A 23,057-nucleotide genomic window follows, 5' to 3' on the forward strand; every position below is an offset into this window, starting at 1 on the left:
ACTCTCGTATTGCGTTGTTGTTCTTTTTTTTTAGGTAGACTTTTATTAATTATTGTTTTGTTTGAAGAGCCCGATAAAGTATGTGGCCTGAGGAAAGAGCAGTCTTTATCCCATCTCGGCAACTCTGTGTAGTATAATCAGTTCACATGTTTCAAATAGTAAAATTACATTATTTACGATTTAAGTAGTTATTTGTGCATAAAACACAGACAGTCAACAGAAAACACTTATACTTTTTAATTTAAAAATTCGTATATAAGTAATTCGTCCCTGAATCCCGAAAAACCCGAGTGGTCTCCGTTGCCGCTCATAGCGGTGGTGACCGTACCCTAAACACTGGGAAGTTCGGTAGTGGGTTCGCGCCGCGACTCGGACAGGCTGGCTGCTAGGAGTTTTCCGGGTTTTCTCCTAGCCAATAACGACTGAATAGGAGGCCAGTTCCCCATACAAGTCCTCCCGGAAGGCATGGTTTCCCGCGCGTACGTTTAGGCCGTGAGATAAACGGCTGGCTCTTTGGTCGCGAAGCGATCAATAACTGCTTTTCGGAGGAAACGCGTATTAAGGCTATAACCTCCATATGAACCTGAGAGGAGAAGAATGAGAATGAGAAAATCCCGAAAAACGGAATCCAGGCCACCAAGCGGAATGTAACGTAAAATAATTTAATATATTTACATGTAAAAACAACAAATATTTTAATATATTTTAAAGAGTTTACTTATAGTTATAAATTATTACAATGTTAATTATAATAGTCGCAAATTTCTAACGTTTATAGTAAGTATTTTCAAAACGAAATTTGTCGAATGTTTTATATTAATAAAGATAATATTGATAAATACGTCCTCCAGGTGGACCGAATCAATGATCGAATGACGTCAATATAACGGAAGGAACTGAGAGACTTGTCAAGTTTTGTTTTTATGGAGATATATACTTTCGTTAATAACTGAAGAGTTTGTAAGCAAACACACTATTGATATAATCAATTATGTCTGAATCGTACGGTAAGCGGGAACAGTATTTTTATACGTTTCGTTAATATTTACGTCATTTTTCTTAACCCATATTAAATCGCCGCTTATATTTAGTGTTGTAATAATCGTTAAACGTTAAAATTATTAAATTCTTATTTCAAGATTTTCGTATGTTGCCATACTTGTTTATATATTGTGTAAACACATTCTAAGCTTTCTTTAATAAATGCAATTATGAAATAATGATTGCAAAGAATTATGACATGTTGATCATCCATATTTTGCCTGTATTGATACCAAATGTAATGTTACAGAATACACACTGTTATATCATAACACTAAGATTATATAATTCTATTATCGAATTACACAAGCATTTTTTCCATAGTAAAGTGTTAGTTCATATTAAGATATAAAAATATCATCTCTTACTCTCATATTATATTTTTATTGATCTCAAATATTACATGTTTAACAGACTTAGGGAATAAATAAAATTATATGGTTTATTTATGAAATAATGAAATTACCTAGTATAATAAACTATTTTAAAATAATTATTAATAAGAAATATAAAAAATGAACACTATATTTCACTATGTAACATAAAGTTAATGTTAAATGTCATATTTCCAAGATAATTTTATTTTCTCTTAAGAGAGAGATAGCAATATTAATTTTATTCAGAACTTAATATGTTTGTGTAATTTAATCTATGGATATTACTAAGAATTTCATAGATAATATAGATAATACCTGTAAATGATTTTAAAATTTTAATAATTATCGTACTTTTTTCCTAGGATTTCTAGCATCCTGAAATTATCAGAAATATCTATTTTAAAAGGAAAAATATCATTATAAATAATTTATTATTTTTAAAAATTTAAGATATAATTTGAGAATAACATAAATGATTTCGGGTTAATTAATATATAATTTTGTAGGATGAAATAACTTTTGATCAACTTGCTTTAATAAAATTATTTGATAAGTAATGTAATTACTTATCAAATAATTATGCAACTTTTGAAAAATTATCTTATAATTACCACGAATGTCGATTACTTTACTTCTCAAATATAGAAGAATGAATGTCTTTATGTTAGTTTAAGTTTAAATATAGTTTAATATAAGTTTACATATACTAAAATATATAAAAATTATATATCCATTTTTTTAAAAAGTGAAATAATCTATTGATTCAATTAGTCACAATTAGTTATTTTTTATAATAACTAAGTACAATCACCCTTTTAAAATTCAGAAATTATATATTATAATGGGCTATTATATTATAAACAAAATAATGCTATTGTATGTTTAAAAAACTAAGTCATCATCATCTGGTTAAATTTTAATGCATTATATATAATGTACAAAATAGAATATAATCAGGTTTTAATGATTAATTTATTACTATAAATTAATTTCAAATAACAGTTATGTTTCTTTCACAAATAATTGTTTTATTAAATTTGTATATATAAATAAAACAAAATCTGAATTTTAAATATAAATTTATTTATGAATTTTATGATTTTGTTTGATAGAATTATGATTAGTAAAAAAAAATAGCTTCAAATTAGTCAGCTCATAAAATGCGTTTCAACAAAATAACTTGTAGGCTAGATTTTTATTGAAATATAATGTAAAACCACTTAGTTTGAATCTTTACATAGTAATAAAAATTTTCTGTATACTCAATGGACATTTTTCACTGGGCATTCATTTTTTGGAAAAGGCATGATTTCATTTAAATGTAACTTTTTTCTATTATTCAAGTGCCTCTTACATTAGAAGATATTTTTGACTTATCGTTATGTTTTTAGTTTTTTGATAATTATTGATTGCAGTTTTTTTAATATATACAAGTGAAATATTTTGTAACTTTCCCCCACTTCCATTTGGACATATTTGTAAATTCTTTTATGTTACTTAATACAGTGCAATGTGATTTCTGTGATTATAGTTTTGTGACTTAAAATTCTTATCAATATTAGACATTTTAACAACTCTAATGATAAATAGAAAACTTAATCTGATTAAATTACTTATTCTATTTTATATTTATTTATAAAATATATAAATTATACTTTCCTAGGTTTACATATTCTAACTCAAAGTAATGTTTAAACAATGAGACAAATTAAATAAGTACTAGCATAAACAACTTTAAAAGTCTAGCAATACTTTAATGGATATACATAATACATTTATATCCATTTAATGAACTGGCTTGATACATCCAGTGCAGGGTTGTCCAATCTTTTTTCCTAATGGGCCAAATTAGAAATTTACTTATATTCAGCAGGCCACAAAGATATGTTATATAAATATATGCTATTAAGAAGTTCAAAATATGAATATCAAATATATATAATTACCTAAAATAGAGTATCATTGACAGTAAAAAAATTATACTCGCACAAAATAAAAATAAATTTAATGTGATTTTTGACATTGCTTTCTTTTTAAAATGTAAATATCTGCATTTATGGTACTAGTCTTAATTCTAAAAATGTTAGTTAAATGGGAATCACTCAACCTATTTCTTTTAGCAGTTTTGATATTTTACATGCATGAAAAGAATTGTTCACAACAATATGTACTACCCCACATGCATAACAGTCTTCTAGATAAAACAATTTTTAGCACCAATTACATCATAATGACATCAAAGTGTATCCAGTGAAACAAGAATCATTTTTATGACATAATTTACCAAAATAAATGAAAACATACCTAAAAATTTAGGGTGCAGTGAGCAGCATAAAAATATTAAGTAGGCTAGGCCGCGGGTTAGACATCCCTGATCCAGTGTATAATATGTTTGATTTAAAGAACTTGGAGCTGCTGGAAATTTACAAATTGGGCAGAAGTGATAGGAGTATTAATGTCAGGGATGCAGATACAGTACAGTCATAGCTTTATGGAGATCATTACATGAGTTGCTATAATGCAAACAAGAATAATAATATTTTGGTAACATCATCTCTTTATTTAATGAAGGTTATAATGTAATATGATTTAATGTATGTTTAGTTTTACACATGTTCTTCACTTTTGTTTGTAGTTATTTAATAAATTGAAAAACTGACACTAAAAAGTTAGTGTCAGTTTTTTTTTTTTTGCCTGTAAAAATTGCCAATTTTTACAAAAACAATATTTATAAGCTTGTTTCCCATTGGGAAAATATTACTGCATGTGAGGGTAATTATTTTGTTGAATAACTTGGTTATTACATTTTTTGTTTCTTTTCCATGATAGAAAAATGACAAAACTTTGTTGTTTTCTATCAGGTAACCAAGAATAATAATATAGGTAAAAATATTGCATCACTTTGAAATGCCCAGCTTATTTTTACCAAAGAAAAATTCCCAAAGAGAGAAAAATTTGACTGTAATCTAAACTGTTATAATTTTTACTTGGCATAATTTTTTTACATCTTGGATGTTTTTGTTTATATATTCAATATTTCACAAATGAAATATTTAGTCCTTAAAATTTAATTGGTGTATTGCATTTAAGGACACCTTCCTATGGAACTTGGACCCATATTCATTGTATAAACAAGTGTCCAAGTTCCAAGATAGGAGTGTCCCTTGTTAGGCAGACAAGATTGTAAAGGAGTCAATGTCCGATCATTAATTCTTGTTTTGGGGCGTTATTTTTATTTTGTTCTTGGTTCCTTTTTTTTTGTTGTTACGGACAAACTCCCAAGCACCAATGACCAAAAGAACAAAAAAACGAAAATTTTTAACTTAGTTTGCATCGTTGCCCGATCCTGGAACATCATCCTATGTAAATTAGACAGTGCGGAGCTACACTGGATGAACAATTAAAAGCGGAACAGCCAGGACCAAAAGGAGAGAGAGCTTCAGGTGACCAAGGTGGTAAACGTCAGTGATAAGTTCGAGGAAATTGTGTTTGGCTGTACACTATTTATAGCTTGAGGAGGAGATAAAACGTTTTCTTTATTATGAGAAAGCTGTACAAGATTTTGATATTGTCTGTGGTTTGTGGAAATTATTAGTTTTAAATAAAGTCCTGGTCTGGTACTTGCCTCATTATTATGTAACCTATTGTTGTTTCCGAAAACGGTGAGTTACATAACTGGCGCCCGAACAGGGACCTTATGGGTCATAAGCAAGTTTTTTTTTGAGTTTATTTCAGATCGAACCGTTAGTGTATTTGTTTTGTATGGACGAGAAAATAATGTCTGAGGAAGATTTCATTACTCGTGAAGAGTTCAGGACTTTACAAAACCAGCTGACAACGTTATCGCAGCAAGTCGCTGCACTGACGCAAAGTATGGCAAGTATCGCTTCTGCCTTATCTTTTAAGCAGGCGGAGCCGCCAGCCGAGAACCGACCCGATCCCAGGGAAGTGAGCCAAACCAGTCCGGGGGGAAGCATTCCCAATAGGCCGCCAACAGGTATATCTACTCCCCTCCCACCAGTGACACCAAATACCTCGGTGGTGATTGTCAATGCTCAACCTACGCCATCTAAAACATTTAACGGGACATCTGAATACCCGGAGGCCGACTTTATCCAAGATATGGAACAATATTTTTTCGTTAATCAGGTCTCAGCTAATCGTTGGGTTGATACAGCCGCCTTCTTATTAGAGGGTTCTCCAGCTAAATGGTGGAGAAACGATGGACGGAAAAGAGTAGGTAATAGCTGGCCTCTCTTTTCCCATTTACTTAAAGAATTGTATTCTCCTCTTACAGACGAAGTCGCTCTAGCAAAGAAATTATTCAGCCAATCGTATGATGGTATGTCTGGTGTCGAACAGTACATTTGGGACACTGTTCAGCTGTACCGTGCGTGGAAACCCTACTCCAGGGACGAAGAAATCGTCCAATGTATAACGACTCAAATGCCTTTAAATTTACGTGAGTATCTAGAAATTAGACATTGTTATTCTATTAATGACTTAGTGCGAACTGCCAAGGAGTACGAATTTCGGAGAAAGCCGACCAGTCGCCGATCTGCGGAACGAACCGATGATTCGAGAGAAAGTTTACCTGAACGCGCACTAACTCAACCCCTTAGTGCGGAAAGAAAGGCGCTCTCAAACAATTGGAAGAAGAAAAGTGTAGAAGAAAAATATGACGAACTTCAAAAGATTCTAGAACAAGCACAGAGAAACATAAGAAAGGCTCAACGCCAACAAGAAAGAACGTATAATCTAAGACGGCAGCCACTCTCATATAAGGTGGGTACACCTGTATTATTAAAAACTCATCCAATTTCTTGTTCGCCCAAACGTTTTAGTGCAAAATTTGCCCCGAAATGGTCTGGACCTTATGAAATTTCCAAGGTGATATCGCCATTAGTCTATGAACTACAGGACCCCGCTACAGGAGCCAAACATGGACGACATCATATATCAAACCTTAAGAAATACAACTTATTTCCAACCGTATCACCAGTTCCTCTTGATCAGACGTCACCAGCACCCCGACGACTCCGGCCCCGAAAGAAAATAGACTACCGACAGACTGCCAAACGGAGGTCTAAGAAATGAATAAAGAAAACAATAGCACCGATAATGGTTACAATTTATTGTCAATCATCGATGTTAGGAAACTGTAAATCTCCTCCTCATCGACAAATATCTACAACAACAGCTTTATTACCAATATTACGGCACCAGGACGGGCACCCTTACTGGTATATAATATTTTTCAAACCCTATAAAAGAAATATCCAGTATTTCTTTTTTTTTAAGAGGGGAGGGGTGTAAAGGAGTCAATGTCCGATCATTAATTCTTGTTTTGGGGCGTTATTTTTATTTTGTTTCTTGGTTCCTTTTTTTTTGTTGTTACGGACAAACTCCCAAGCACCAATGACCAAAAGAACAAAAAAACGAAAATTTTTAACTTAGTTTGCATCGTTGCCCGATCCTGGAACATCATCCTATGTAAATTAGACAGTGCGGAGCTACACTGGATGAACAATTAAAAGCGGAACAGCCAGGACCAAAAGGAGAGAGAGCTTCAGGTGACCAAGGTGGTAAACGTCAGTGATAAGTTCGAGGAAATTGTGTTTGGCTGTACACTATTTATAGCTTGAGGAGGAGATAAAACGTTTTCTTTATTATGAGAAAGCTGTACAAGATTTTGATATTGTCTGTGGTTTGTGGAAATTATTAGTTTTAAATAAAGTCCTGGTCTGGTACTTGCCTCATTATTATGTAACCTATTGTTGTTTCCGAAAACGGTGAGTTACAAGATGACTGTCAATCTGACCTGTCTAACGAGGGACACTCTTGGGTTTGAACAAACTAGTCCATTCCAAAATCTGTAGTTTTGCAGAATTTGCTTTAACAAGTTTTTGCAGTGGCTCTAAATACAAATCTCCAACAGAATGTTTGGTTAATGTTACCTAAGGTTCCAAGATGGCATCTCGTCTCTGATTCCAGCAAATAGAAGGGAAATGGGGGATGAAATTGACTTGCAATCCTACTTGAAATATTTCTTTTACATAAATTAATGTTTTAAATCTTTTATTATTAAATGCTGTATTTTTATTATAAAATTTGTGAATTTGTTTTTCTTTTTATAAAATGAAAATGATAGAATTCAATAAAATAATTAAATATTTTTACAAACATGTACAAAATTTTGATCAGTTCTACATTAAGAAATTAAGGTAGAAGTCATCTAGGTAGCCCCTGTGGCAGCACTTCTGGAATATATACAACATGCATGCTTTGAAAGTTAATCTAGGTGTTGTTAGATATCTTGTAGTCTGAATAAAGCATTGTTTGATAAATTAATTTTTAACCATTACAATTAAAAGTACAGTAGAATTTTGATTATTTAAATTGATCTGTTCTACAGATGATTAGATAATCAAAAATTTGGATAAGTGGATTTACATTCTTTACATGTTAATCTACTTACCCTGTAATTTCATTCTTTACATGTGGATAACAGTACAGTATTGTATGTGTATTGTATTTATTTATTAATGTGTAAATAGTATTCTACTTTTAACGTACTGCTTGACCAAAACTAAGTCCAAAAATAAAGTGGTGTTACACAAAATTAGAGCTGATCTTAACGGAAGAACAAAATACAACAATTGAAAATTCACACTAAAGTAAGCAAAAATTTACAATAATATTTATTAAGTATATAATAAGAACAGCAATATGTATATAAACAACAATGATTATAAACAAGAAGTTAGTAATAAATATATATTTTAATTCCTCAAAACAAGTCAAGATCAATTATGTATAAGCAAAAAAAAGAACAATCAATAAAAGAAATTCTTTCTTTTCAGCTCAGGATGTACAATTAATTAAATCTATATAAAATAAATTCAAAAGCAAGGAATACCCCTCTTATGAGTTAATTGCTTCATCAAAAGAATGCCAGAAAATTTGGTTCGAAAGAAGTTTGCTCTCAGTAGCTACACCACATTGTTGAATGGGTGTCATCTTTTATTTTCTTAAAAGTGTAATTCTGCACTATCCTATTTACATATTGAAGTGTTACAGAATCAGTCACTTATGGAAATGAACATTTGTTTGTTTTAATTTTCCATCCTTAAATGGAAAAGTAAATTCCCCTTAAGGAATGTTTTATGTTTATAAAACATTCCCTGAAAGAAAATAACAACAACTAAAAATAATGCCCAAAACATAAAATAACGATCAGACTTGACGATCAGGTGTAGACTCCTTACACCCTGATCATTTGGATCTGTCACACCAACTAGGTATCACTGATCATTCAGTCACATGATGTAAGAGAATTGCAGTGTGACATCAGTGGGCAAAAGAAAGGAAGGCAAGTGATGATTTGGATAATTGGACATTCGGTTAATTGGCATTCAAATAATCAGAGTTTTTCTGTAAATAAAGTTGAGAGATATTATTTAATTATGTTAATCATAATAATAATCAAATATTTAATTTTGTCCTATACAGTATTAGTATTATTCATAAAATTTTTGGCATCACAAGAAGCATTTTCAAGCCTTTTATATCCTATATAAAATTATGCTACACTATTTGGGCTACGATTTGAAAAAATTGTAGACCTATTAATTCCTACTGGCATCCATCTATCTGTCCTTTCCTTAATTTTGAGAATGGGGTTAGATGAAAGACGAGACCAGATATGGAAAGCTTAAGAGCTGGAGGCTCCAATTAACTATATATAAACTTCCAGTTTGCATTGGAAGTCCTGTTATTTTAATTCAAAAATGTTCCTCTGAATCGAGTTAGATAACTAGCATGACTCTATTGCTAACAGGAAAAATATGATATACAGGGGCAAGACACTATTAAAATGTTAAGAACATTGTGATGAAAACTTGTAGCCTGGCATTGTGATGATGTCACAATAAATAATTGCTTATTTTCATTTTAAGAAAATGACATTGTTTTTACAAAATTCTTAAATTGGAAAATCTTTTAAATTGAATTTTTTAAAAATAAATTTTAGAAACAATAAATTTGATAAATATTAGCTAATATTAAAATAAAATTATGTAAACAATTCAATGTTTTAATGTATTAGATGTAATTTATTATTAAAATAATAATAAATGTTTATTCACAAAAAGGGAGAGTTTCCCTGTTAAGGGGGTGTTACATTTAATTGGGAAAATTACGAAAAACTTGAACAGTTTACATATATAAATAATAATCTTTATAACATTAATTACAAGTTTACTTTTGTTGAATAATAACAATCAAACCTTAAAGTTATTAATACAGATGAAATCAGTTATACAGTAGTAATGAACAATGAAACTATTAAATTAGGTTTTTTAATATTTCTGTAATTTTGATAAAGTAATTATATAGTTTATATAAAACTTTATTATCTTTGTTGATACGCATTCTAAGTTCAAGAAGTGATTTACATTGAATTGTTCATTTGATATCAAGTGAGTCATGCACATTAGTTAAGCCTTGACAATCCTGTATCAGATGGTAAAGTGAGAGTTTTTTGGAATTGCACCAAATACATTGATTATTAGCAAAATTAATATAACTGTTGTTGATGTAAATAGAATATTTATTAAGGCATATTTGTGCTATTAATCTTTTCACATTTATTTATTTATTTTTATTTATTTTATAGTACAAGGTAAGCCCTGTATGTACGGGCAAAAAAATGAACCAAACAAAAAAAGTATTACAATCACACATAGTAATATAAAAACAAAATTACAGTGTCTTCCACAAGAAACACGTGACAATCAATCTATAAACAAAAAGAGGTACAAATTATTATCATCACATCCTTACTAAAGTCAATAAATGTTACCCCTAAAAAACAAAATAACAAATAAACACACACAAAAAAAAGAAAGTGGCAGCGATTAGTCGACGCATATAAAACTAAAACTGATAATAAAATAAAATAAATTAAACAAATACCTGAAAAATATTAAAGTGTTAATTAATAATCGCCCGAAAGTGCCGACCATAAACGCTGCCAACTATCCAACACTTAGATGTCCTCTTAAATACTATAATCACACCACCTGGTGGACAAATTTCTGAAAAAGAAAGAATAAAAATAGCTTATTCTAATCAAATCAAACCTGTTGATCGTTTGTCTTAGTAATAAACCTGTAAATACAATAATATTTGTTATGATCTTGCAACAGTTGCCTATATGATTGAATTGACAAGTAATCCTCCAAAGCACTTTTGTCTATCTGCAGTTAAAACTTTACATTCAGCTACCACATGGTAAGCATCAAAATTGACACAAGAATCACAGAACTCACAATACTCGATACATGGAGAACTCATTCGTCTAATTGTATTACAACGAACCTGTAGCACTGCTTGTATCATAGAAAATGGTCTTTCCATATTTAAATAAGTCAGCGACCCCCAATCATTAAAAACATCCCAATACCACTTACTATATTTATAGTTGGCCGCTCTATCTTTGAATTCGTTTACATAATTGATCGCAAGCTGCATTAAAATATCAGAGGCAATAGTTTCATTGACGGCTCAATTCGATAACCGAACTTCTGCATCAAAGACACAATACGATCTCCCCATGCTATTCTTAATGAAATTAATAATTAGCCGACTCAGTAAGCTTACTAGCAGCCTGTTTGTATATCCATCTTAGGTTACTTTTTATTATATTAAAATAAAGGGAAACCTTTTGAAACTCCAAATATATAATATACGATGGAATCCATCTTTTTAATGAATATAGACGCTTAATAAAATTAATTTGTAGATTATCATCTCTGTCTTTCCAATCAAAACCCCACACCTTGGACCCATATAACACTACTGACTGTATAAAAGCCTCAAACAATTTTAACTTATCTTTCCACCATACCAATCTCCCAGAAACACATACCTTAATAATATCTATTCCTATATTCACTTTATTATGAATATACTTTAAATGTTCAGAAAAATGTCCATTAGACTGGAAGAATACACCCAAATATTTATACTCATCAACTACTTCTATTTTACACTCTTGTAAAAACCAATTTTCCCTTTTAGAATGTTTTCCTCTGTTTCGAAAAACCATAATTTTGGATTTATTAATATTCACCGAGAGATTTAACTCCTGTAATGCAATTTCCAAAAAATCTATCAATCTCTGTAGGCCCAAAGGCGAGTCTGCCATGACCACCAAATCATTAGCATAAGTCAAAATTTTCACCTCAGTTCCCAACAGATCAATACCCACTAATTCAGAAGCATTCAATTTACTTACCAGTGGAAATAAATATAGATTAAACAATAATGGGCTCAAAACACAACCCTGTTTCACACCCTTTAGTGAAAAAAAAGATCAGAAATACCCTCTTTACCGGACACACAAGCCTCTGTATTAGTATATATTGAATCAAAAAATTTACAAATTTATAACTCAACCCGATCTTCAATAGCTGTTTCCACAAAATGTCTCTATCCAAGGAATCAAATGCCGCAGTCAAATCTACAAAAAAGACATAAAGTTTGCCTCGTTTCTTCCTTAAAGACTTCTGTATTAAAGCATATAAAACAAAAATATTTTGCATTTAAATTAATTGATTTAGATATACAGGTAACCCCGTATAACACGGGAGTTATGTTCCAAAAAATTGCCTTGTTATGCGAATCTGTGTTATACGAAACAAAGAACTAGTATGAAAAGGGGGGGTTAGGTTCCAAAAATTAAAAGACATGCTATTATATTTTCATAATTAAGATAAATATCTTTATTAAAATTTTCTTAAGAAGTGATACATATTAATATAAATTAAATAATGTTTTCGTCGTCGTCACTAAGCACTGTTAACCAAAAATTTTTAATCTACATAGACAAAAAAGAGACACAATTAAAGTCTTAATCCACACCTTTACAAGTATACTTTATCCCAACGGCCAGAGTCGGTTCAGTGCCTAAGAATTAGTGACAGAATAAAGCAAGTATGGAATAAGAGAAAAACATCTGGCAACGTAAAACAAGAAGCATCAAGATCTGGCAACACTGAAACAAGTTTTGAGAAGGACCACGCGTATCGACAGAAGGCGGGAAAAGAAAATTTACGTACTGTACTTAAGTACTAATAGTTCATGAAAATTATGCATGAAAATCTGATAGTACATACATGCTCGAATGAAAAATGTCAAATGAGGTATCTTTCATGCTTAAAAGCTTTATCATGTTTATTGAACTGTTGTACAGGGGTTTCCCTAATTTCAAATTAGATAAAGTTTGCTTTTAATGGTTTTTATTACATTTTATGTTGTATGAGGGTTTTACCCAATTCTCGAACCATGTTGGAGTGAATCCGTGCTATAGAAGTGCCGTGCTAAATGCCATGTATATGGTTGTGAAGATGGAATAAGGAGCAGATTGGTGTACCAAGCATTATATTTACTCTGATTTAAAGTTGTTTGGTCCTTGTTAATAGACTGAGATATTGCAGATTCGATTAGTAGTGTATAGCCATATTTCCAGTCTTGCAGATTATCTTTGAATAGCAGGTCAGATACACCAAATGAGTTTAAAATTTTTGAAACTTAGATTGCCATAGTTGGTTTGAACTTATGTTTTACTTTTTTTTTGATAATTTCCTAATTAAATTATTATCATTTTCAAATTTTATATAGTAGTAGAATTTTATTATACATTTGAGAAAAAGGGAATGAGCATATATGGTTGGTTTCGTTACGTATAGCATAACCAGGAATAGATCTTTCTAGATGAAGTTTACGAAGAAAATAAATTTGAAAGGATTCCGGTTTATATAAGTAGTCAAGACCCCAAATTGGACTGGCATAGTATATAATGGGATTAATTATTGAATTAGCTTCATATGGATATTCAAATTTGACATTTTCAGAGTAGAACATAGATTTTGAATAAAGGTTGGATGTCACGCCAACAATTTTACTGATTCAAGAGAAAATTCACAAAAAGGCATTAAAAAACACTTTAAGAAACATTTTTATTATCCTGCTAGTGCTTTCGATGTATTTATTAACATTGTCTTCAGGCAGAATTATTCTGCTTGAACATACTAATGCTGTTTCAATTATGAAATGGCTAAAGAAATTTGATTTATTTACTAAGTTAGATGTCATCCTTGTCTCAGTTATTCCAATAATATCTGGATTAAATTTGGATTGTAATTTATTATTAAAATGCTATTTCATTCATTTTGTTAGAGTATGTATTATTTAGAATTTCATATTTATATCAATTAATAATTTTGAAAAACCAAAAAATACAACAAAAACAAATTGTTAAATGTAATGTTTTTGAATAAAATTGAAACTACATTTGTAAATACAGTAATACCTCAGTTTTCATTGACTTCTATTATCATCGGTTTCAGTTTTCGTTGATTTTTTTTTTTCCCCTGTGAAAAATTTGTCTTGGATTTCATCAGCATGCCCACGAGACCTCTCTGCAAAATTTTGCAAAAACAAAGGGTGACCCATGCGTTTTCCTGCTCAGTGTGGTGTTGTTTCTCATTGTGTGAGTGTTATCCTGCATGTCTAGCCAAACTATTCCATTGCTTTCCTTTCTTTTTAGCTCCATCATGTTCATTTATTCTTTACATCAGTCTTTTATATTCATTTTATATTAATTTTTTTTAATTGTTTTTGGTATTAAATACTATATTATTCTCTATAAAAATGTATAAATTGTAAATATATAAAAATGTAATAAAAATGTGTTTTTGGTAGGTACTTCTGTTATTATTATCTGGTATTTCTGTAAATAAATAGCTGATAGACTTGATTTTTCATTATGACAAGTTGTGATATTTTTAAATGTTTATATATTTTTAAATTTTGATACATTTTTCTTATGCTTGTATGACACCAAATTTAATAATATGATTAAATACAAATGAAACCTTTTACCCAGTAAAAGCACTTCAATGAAAACATTCGCGTTTTCGTTGAAGTACTGTTACTGGTTTTACCCAGTAAGATTTTGTTTGTATTTAATTAATTACCCAAGTAATTTGTGAAGAACATAGTTAATAACCTGAACTGACAAAAAATGTTTTTACTTGAATGTGAATTAACATATGGTCTTATCCAATATCCAAAATGTAATAATAATGTAATAATCCAAAATATAATTTTATAAAGAATTATTTTAAATTCTCTTCAAGTAATGTTTAAAATGGATGATTTAGTTTTTTTAGAAATTTTTCTGGTTTACATTTTATTGCTTGATTCAAACATGCAATGTTTTTAAGATGTTAAAATAAATTTCTCTTCATCAACAATGCTTATTTTTTATTGATCAATACAAAACAAGATTCTTTAATAAATATTAATACATAGAAAAGACTAAAATGTCTTGATTTTTGTTATTAGAGGCATAGTCTCTGATAAAAAGTAGGTAGTCTCTACAATGGAAGACTGTTGTTCCTGGTGATTCAACATGATGAAAAATCAAGACATTTTAGTCTTTACTACACATTTTTTAATGTGTTAATTTGCCAACCATTTATTATTATTATTATTATTTTTTAAGTATTCTTTAAATCTTTCACAATAATAGATTATTAAAACTTCCCTGCATTCAAAGGACCATACACAAACCTTATGGGAAATGGATCCCAGTGAATTTGGCTGAATTTTTGATACATTTTGTAGTTCTAATGGTCCTGATCAAATCTCCATAAGAACAGGGAAGAAGCTACTGGGACATCTCACTCCTCCCATTATCAGCAAATTTCATGAATAGTTTGCTAAGTCATGCTACCAAAAAGAAATATAGTTTTCAGAAGTAAGAGGAATACAGCAGTATAAAAGAGATGCATGAGGAAAGGGAATCTCCCCCATCATTCTTCCAATAGTGGAGATCCAGCCTTATTGACTGATACTGATAATTCAGTCTCCATGCCTCAAAGCCTCCTCGAGATAAATGTTTTAAGGTTTCACAACCCAGACCATATTTAATCTTTTTTGTTTTAAAATATATGTGAGATCTGGAAATTTCCTTGAACGTAAAATTATATTAAATTATATCCAAATTAATAATTACCCCTTTCTTATATCCAGATATAATCCGAATATAATACGAATTATAATAAAATTGTTCCCTATATTGAATCGAAAATTTTCCTATTATAAACATCCTGCCTAAAACGAACCTGGACGAGAAAATATGCGTCCCTGGCCATATAACTGTCAACTATCCATTGTTCTTACGCTGAGTACAGATCATCTTGCAACTTAAGTTTATAGTTAGCGCCCAAATTTGCCGTATTGTTTCCAATCCCAGGAACACCTATGGTCTAAGCACATGCACGTGACCAACTTTCCCAGCAAAAAGCTATATAAGATGCTTCCTTCCCCCCTCACGGGGAGTCAATCATCGATTTAGATCGAGTCGCAATCTTACCCTTTGTGCCTATGAAATATATTTGACTTTTGTGCCTCAAGTGCCACCGACCCTTCCCTAAAAAGGAATATTCGAACATCGTGACGAACAGCATATTTGAATTACTGATTGTCCAAGAGGTATGGAACCCATTTATGTGAGCTCTCTCTCTCTCTCTCTTCGCGGGGTAGGGATATATAGCTTTTTATATATCACCCCTTTTATATCAGATTTTTGTAACGTATATTTTATTTTCCATTAAATCGTTGTTATCCTGTTAAATGGTGTCTTGTTTGCTCGAATATTCGTTTATCGCCTTACCATGACTCCACCTTCCCTCCTACACTTGACCGGATGAAAAAGTAGTCCCGTCCGTACGGGATTCCTACCAACAAATAAGCCATCTCTGACTCATGGGCAAATCCCTTCGACTTGTTGCCGAAATTAAACAGAGGTCTGACCTCGTCGTCCCACCTCGGTACTCACATATATGATGTGTTTTCAAATGTTGATGTTTGGCACATTATCTAGAAATCATTCATTATTTGATGTGCACAAATTTGATTCTTGTGTTGTGTGGATTCATACTGCACTAGTCCATATAGTGTGCTTTTGCTATGTGGCACATGGGCATCCTTCTCACAAGAGACTAACTCTGCCAGGTCTCTAATGTTGAAAGAAACTCTCAGTTGGGACATACCATGTTTTAAATTTTGAAACAACAAAGATTTATGGCTTCACCACACATGCAAATTATGCTGTTTTTGCATCTTGGATGTTCAATAACTAAAAACTGTCAATTTTTTAATTTTTAATGTCTATGAAGACTCTTGATCAGACCACTAAAACTACAAATATTAAAAAGCAAAATATTCAGCTAAATCTACTGACCCATTTTCCCAAAAGATTTGATTAGGGTCCTTCACTCTAAACTGCAAGAATTGTATTTAAAAAAAACTAGTAATATTCTTACATGTTTGCACAAAATCATTCAGTGATGTGTGATGTTTATTTGTGAATTATTATTTTCTAAATGCAATTAAAGATTACATTTTATATAACAAAAACTCTCAACTTTTTAGATTTGCATGGCACCAAATTTATTAATGTAAGTGAAATGAAATGTATCAAAAATAGACATTTAAAAATAGTCTGTCTTTATAATGACCATTTATGAAATCTCTACAATGTAAAGTTATTTCTTACTAGTGCACAAAAATTCATGAACTTTTCTCAAATCATGCAGACATTATTGATAGAAATGACTTTTGTAAAAGTAAGAGTTTGATTTTAAATTACAAAAATTTCTAGGAAAAATATGGAATTCTCAAAATTTTTTTGAGTTTGAGTGACTATTCTGCAAATGATTATCATATGAAGATATACTATTTATGGTTATATCAATTTTAAATGATAAAGAATATTGAATATAAATAAATACATTTCATTTCTTAAGTTTTTATGATTTTAACTGATATTTAATATATCTTTTTATTCATTTTCATACAGATTTTCTTTTTAAATTTCTGGTTATTGGAAGTGCTGGAACTGGAAAGTCATGTTTGTTGCATCAGTTTATTGAAAATAAATGTGAGTAAACCAATTTTATAAAAGTTACATTACATTATTTAATTTTAATTAAGTATGAAATTAAGTTAAAATTAATTTTGAATTCTAAGAGAAAATCAAAAATAAAGACAATTTTTATGTAAAATTAACTCATAAGGAAAGGTAACTAAATGACTACCAACTTTTAAATACAACACTCCCCTACTTATGAATAGGTTAAGTTTCCAAGGTTTTGTAAGTTGTAAACTAATGTACTTAGCAGTCAAAAATCCTTGATTCTAAGCATCTTTGAAGTAAAAGGAACCAATAGGATTTATACCAGTTATTGGATTTATATGCTCTGGCACAAGTATGTTTGTAATATTGAGTAGTGTAGTGGTTATGTTTCAGCTTATCAATCTTTCCCATGGCTGTTTGGGTTTAAATCTAATTATAAATCTAACCATAATTAGTAATTGCTTGTGTCATACATTTTATTTCTCTGACTTTTCCTTAATCTCAATGTATCATTTTGATGATTTTATTAGATTGATATTTGTAAATAAAAAAAATATTTAAGAGGTTAACTTAGGTCAGTTTCATTAGTTTATTAAAGTAACATTGTAAGTACTTGGATGAAAATTCAACAAAAGTTGTACAGCACTTTTTGATGAAATACTGCATTTTTGATTCTTTAAATAGTATTGATTAGGATTTGCATGTGGAAAGATGTGAACATCAAGTCCAATGTTGATTTAACATGGTGTTAGTTTACTAAAATGAAAACTACACACATAATGACAAAGTAAAATGCAGGAACATGATGACTAAAACAATGTTATGTTAGCCTTGATTGAATTAACACTAACAATTGAAAAGGAAGAGAACAACTTCAATACTATGGAAAACAATGACATAGACTGTTCAATATTTACTATAAATAAAGTTAAGTTATATTTGTGTGGTATTTGTTATCTCGATTTATCTATTTTTTCGAAAACAAAAATTTATGGATGAGTATATAGAAATTAAGGTTCATCTTAGATCCAAGTAAATATGTTATTTTCTAATAATGCAAAAACACATTGTTACATCATTTTTTTCCTATAGCTTCCTCTTTATTCTAAAAATATTAATATTAGCAAGAAGAAAATATTTCAAAATAGTCCAAAATTAATCTTTTCCTTCAATGAAACCATACTATTTTTTGTGAGAAAAAGCTTTAAATTTAAACCATGTAGAATTTTTATAATATTTAAATAAGTGAAAGTTTTATTTATTCTTGAAGTAAAATATATTTATTTTCTTATAGTTAAAGCAGAGTCTAACCATACAATTGGAGTAGAATTTGGGTCCAAAGTAGTGAATGTTGGAGGCCGTTCAGTGAAATTACAGATATGGGATACAGCAGGGCAGGAAAGATTTAGGTATGTTACCCTGTTTTGAACTCTAAATTTTTGTTATATTTAATACAATACAAATTTTTATATTAAAAATCTCATAAAATTTTAAAACAATTTTTAGATTAATACTTGTTAATATTAAATAATAATAGTTTTTACAATTAATATATAATTTAATTCATTAACATACAATGTATATGAAGAATATATTGTTTTACCAATATTGCCCTCACATCACAATCATTATTGAGATTCTGATTTTAATATGTACAAAATAATGATTTTTGAAAAAAATTTTAATGTTGAAAATATAAGCTTTCATATAATGACATCTGTTAATATTTAGAAACAAAAATAAACAGATGTCATTAGTTATGACTCAAAACAAAGATATTTATCATCATAGTTTGTCTTATTCATTCATCAGCACTGTCAACATCAGATAAGATACTGATGAATGAATAAAAAATAAATATATATATATATATATATAACTAGTAGTTTTTGCTCACACTTCTCAAAAAAGTAAAGTTATATATATATATATATATATATATATTATTAGGTGTTCCTTATTTTTCGAATATTTTTTTTTTCTAACGCATAGGGCCTAGTTTTGTTTATTTTACCCTTAAATACTCCCACAATAAATTTCAGCTCATTTTGATCACTAGAACCCGTGCCAACTTGCATCGAATCATTTCCATACATATGATGCTAGAGAAGTGGCACGTATTCGCTTTGTTCGCCATTCTAACACAATTTGTCAGGCTATTAACACAGTTTTTTTTCAAAGATGTCAGTGGAATTACAAAGCACTAAAAAACATATTTTTTTAGTCGGAGAGATAAACCACCAAATCACGGGTGCAAAATTGCCGTCAAATTGGCAAGTACTCGCAGTTTTGTTTTTTAACATTTGCGAAGTTAAACTAACTGAGTGAAAGCATAAATCTTGTGATACGCGAGTGTATCATATTTTGGGAAAAAGCTAGAATACCTAAAAAATCTATACCTAACTGTGTCAAGAAATTGGTGGATATTTATCAGGTATGGAGACTCTCCATAGGTCAATAAAATCTTTCAGCAATCAATTCCTTGTGAAATTCTGACCCTAAATGATGTGTCACATGACCCTATTTCCATTTAAAATTTCGGAGTTGCATTAAATATGGCCACCATCAGGATGGTGACTGTGCATGTAACACACATCAAGCTGTTTCCCCTTTGGTCTAATGTGTTCCTGATATGAGCAAATTAATTTTGGGTACATTTTATATTCTGAAGAAGAAGTGTTAAGTGACTTTTTCTTTACCATCCTGTATTATCATATTCTGAGTGGTGTACATAACTATCTGCAGAAAAATGTCCTGGTTTGCTCACTGAGTGAACTGTTTTATCAGGACAATGCACGAGCTCATACTGCTCACCATATTTCATGCACATTACAGCAATTCAGTGGGGAAGTATTGCCACACTCCCCTTACAGCCTGGATCTTGTTTAGAGCAATGTTCACTTGTTTGAACCTTTTTGAAGTTCCTTGGAGATCAGCATTTCAGCACTGATGAAGTGAAGCAGACTGTCCTAGGATGGTTCTGATGAACTGACAAATCTTTTTAATGGTAAAGCTTTCCAAGCATTAAATGCTGGGATAAGTGTATAAATGTAGCAGGAGAGAGAAAAACAAATGCAGTTGCCACTCCTTGACATTTTTTTTTATTCCATACACACAAGCCCTGGTTTGACTTGAACCACTCTCATATGTTTGAGACCTTGGTAATTCTGATAACATTAAGCAACTTGTAACAGTATCCATGATTACTATATGATAATTTCATGTAGAAATTTACACTGGTATATACTGGTATTTACTTGGCAGAAAATTGCTAAAATGGAAATAAAACCTGTACATAGCTTGCACCACAGTATACTCTGCATGTAAAGAGTGGCAGTCATTGAAATTATGACATTTATTAGTATGCGGTTTAGAAGGTATCATCTCAAATATTAAAATGTTTTTGTTTCATTTCCTAAAGAGGAAATGAAACAAAAATGTTTCAGATCTCTAGAGAGAATTGAAGTGTTCTACAATATGAATATTTATGGTTCAATGTGCCAAACATTGAGATATATTGCAGGCACTTCATCTCTCTCCAGAGATATCAGTGCAGTGCTGCCATAATATAAAATAGTGTTCATCTGGTATGATGCCATTCATTGCCACTTTAACATGAGCAACAGGAACATGACATACTTCTCACATGTGATCTAGCATATACTCAATGATGGCACTTGACCTGTGGAACATGTTAGATATTTGAAATTGTAAAACTCTGATTAAGAAAGGAATAAATGAGATGAGATACATTTTTGAAGTCACACAAAAGTTATTACAAAATGATCAGAGGATTCTTATAAAGTGCAAAAATGTTGGGCAGAGCTCTATCAGGGCCACACATTCCTTTGTAAATTACTATATATATATACAGATATCTTATTGGTAAACTAACACAGAATTGTTGCAAAATTTCAGTGTTTCAAAAAGTCTCTTATTGACTCCTTACACAAAATGATGGGGAAATTTTAAAACTGAAATCTTGAACAAACCTTCAGTTCCTAAAACAAAAAAAATTTGTTTCACATTAGACCCACTTCTATTTAAAAACACTAATTCATTCAAATTCACAAAAAAATCTAGAAGTTCAACTAATAAAAACCTCCTTAGCATTATATACATAATTTTAATGTAGATAATATACTATGACAGATTCCAGAGTCACTCACTCTGCTCTTATTTGCTGTAAAGAACTATTTGATGAGTTACTAATCATGAATTAAAATTATCAGTTAACCCTTAGCCTGCCGTTTGCCACGCCCCTTATTTTGTAAAACGGCCAAGGTCAAAATAGGTGAATCAGGCAATATTATTTTAAAAATTCACTAAAAATTAAATTATTATTTCATTCATATGAAAAAAATCACATATATTTATCAATATAGTTAGTTTTAAATACATATAAATAAACAACAACTAACCCGTTATATATAAAGACCAACAACTGCCGAATTATCGGATAGCAGAAGTTGCGGGTTCGAATCCCGCTCAGGCCGATTCTTTTCTTCCAGTTAAGCCTAAATTTATTTAAATTATTTAATTAAAATTCTAATTATTAAATTTAGCAAGAGATGGCGCCTAACGCCTAACTCTAGTACCAAATTAACTTAAATTATTAATATTACTATAGCCATTTGCTAGCCCGATAATTCGGCAGTTGTTGGTCTTTATATATAACGGGTTAGTTGTTGTTTATTTATATGTATACGCCTTGCCGGGGTTTGCGATGGCCGGTTGAGTGCCTTTGGGAGGACATGGGCAATTAATGTGTCCCCAGCCGGCATTGTAATAGCCGTCGATGGTCGTACGGTAATCTTATATCAACTGGAAGGGGAGGATCGGACCGAAGGTCCGGGTAGCGTAACTGGTAACGTGTCTGCACGGATAGCAGAAGTTGCGGGTTCGAATCCCGCTTCGGGCCGATTCTTTTCTTCCAGTTAAGCCTAAATTTATTTAAATTATTTAATTAAAATTCTAATTATTAAATTTAGCAAGAGATGGCGCCTAACGCCTAACTCTAGTACCAAATTAACTTAAATTATTAATATTACTATAGCCATTTGCTAGCCCGATAATTCGGCAGTTGTTGGTCTTTAGTTTTAAATACGACATATTTCGATAAAGTTTGTTTAAAAAATTTATGAGAAAAAAAATATATATATATGATAACTGACATTTAGACTTGAAAATTTGTTACTATTTGTCAAAATTAACATTGCCTGGTTACTTCATTCTTATTGTCACTGAGCCAATACCACGTAAAATATTGTTCTGTACAATTTGATATAACATTTATGCATGTACGTTTATTCGTTGTGAAATTATCGCACATTATATCAAACATTTGTTTAAAATCTAAACTTTATTCTGCTTTCAACTAATATAATAAACTAATATACTTTATTCATTTTATATCAAATAAGATTATTTATTTTCGTAATAAACATATGATTACCAGTAGCAATAGATGTAACATTTGCTGATATTTTAGATTTAAAAAATAATTAAAAATTAAAAATTAAAAAAATATATAAAATATCAGAACTAAAGGTCATAACTTGAATATTTATGATGCATTAACATATTATAGCTGAATTAACTGATTATAGCATTAATAAACTTATTATAGTAATATTATTGCATAAATA

At 30.4% G+C, this 23,057-nt stretch overlaps 1 protein-coding gene across 1 annotated transcript in view; it reads left to right on the forward strand.

Annotated features, from left to right (window-relative positions):
* Window positions 1-862: 862 nt before the first annotated feature.
* LOC136977539 (ras-related protein Rab-4B) overlaps window positions 863-23,057 on the forward strand; it is a 32,382-nt gene continuing 10,187 nt past the window's right edge. Inside the window, exons 1-3 of the mRNA XM_067273039.1 lie at window positions 863-1,007; window positions 17,353-17,433; window positions 18,704-18,818. Coding sequence (XP_067129140.1) covers window positions 992-1,007; window positions 17,353-17,433; window positions 18,704-18,818 — 212 coding nt within the window. The 5' untranslated portion in view covers window positions 863-991. The remainder of the gene's footprint in view (window positions 1,008-17,352; window positions 17,434-18,703; window positions 18,819-23,057) is intronic.

The sequence above is a fragment of the Centruroides vittatus genome, unplaced genomic scaffold, assembly GCF_030686945.1.
Source record: "Centruroides vittatus isolate TY-2023 unplaced genomic scaffold, ASM3068694v2 contig_1114, whole genome shotgun sequence".
NCBI classification, from domain to species: Eukaryota; Metazoa; Arthropoda; class Arachnida; order Scorpiones; family Buthidae; genus Centruroides; species Centruroides vittatus.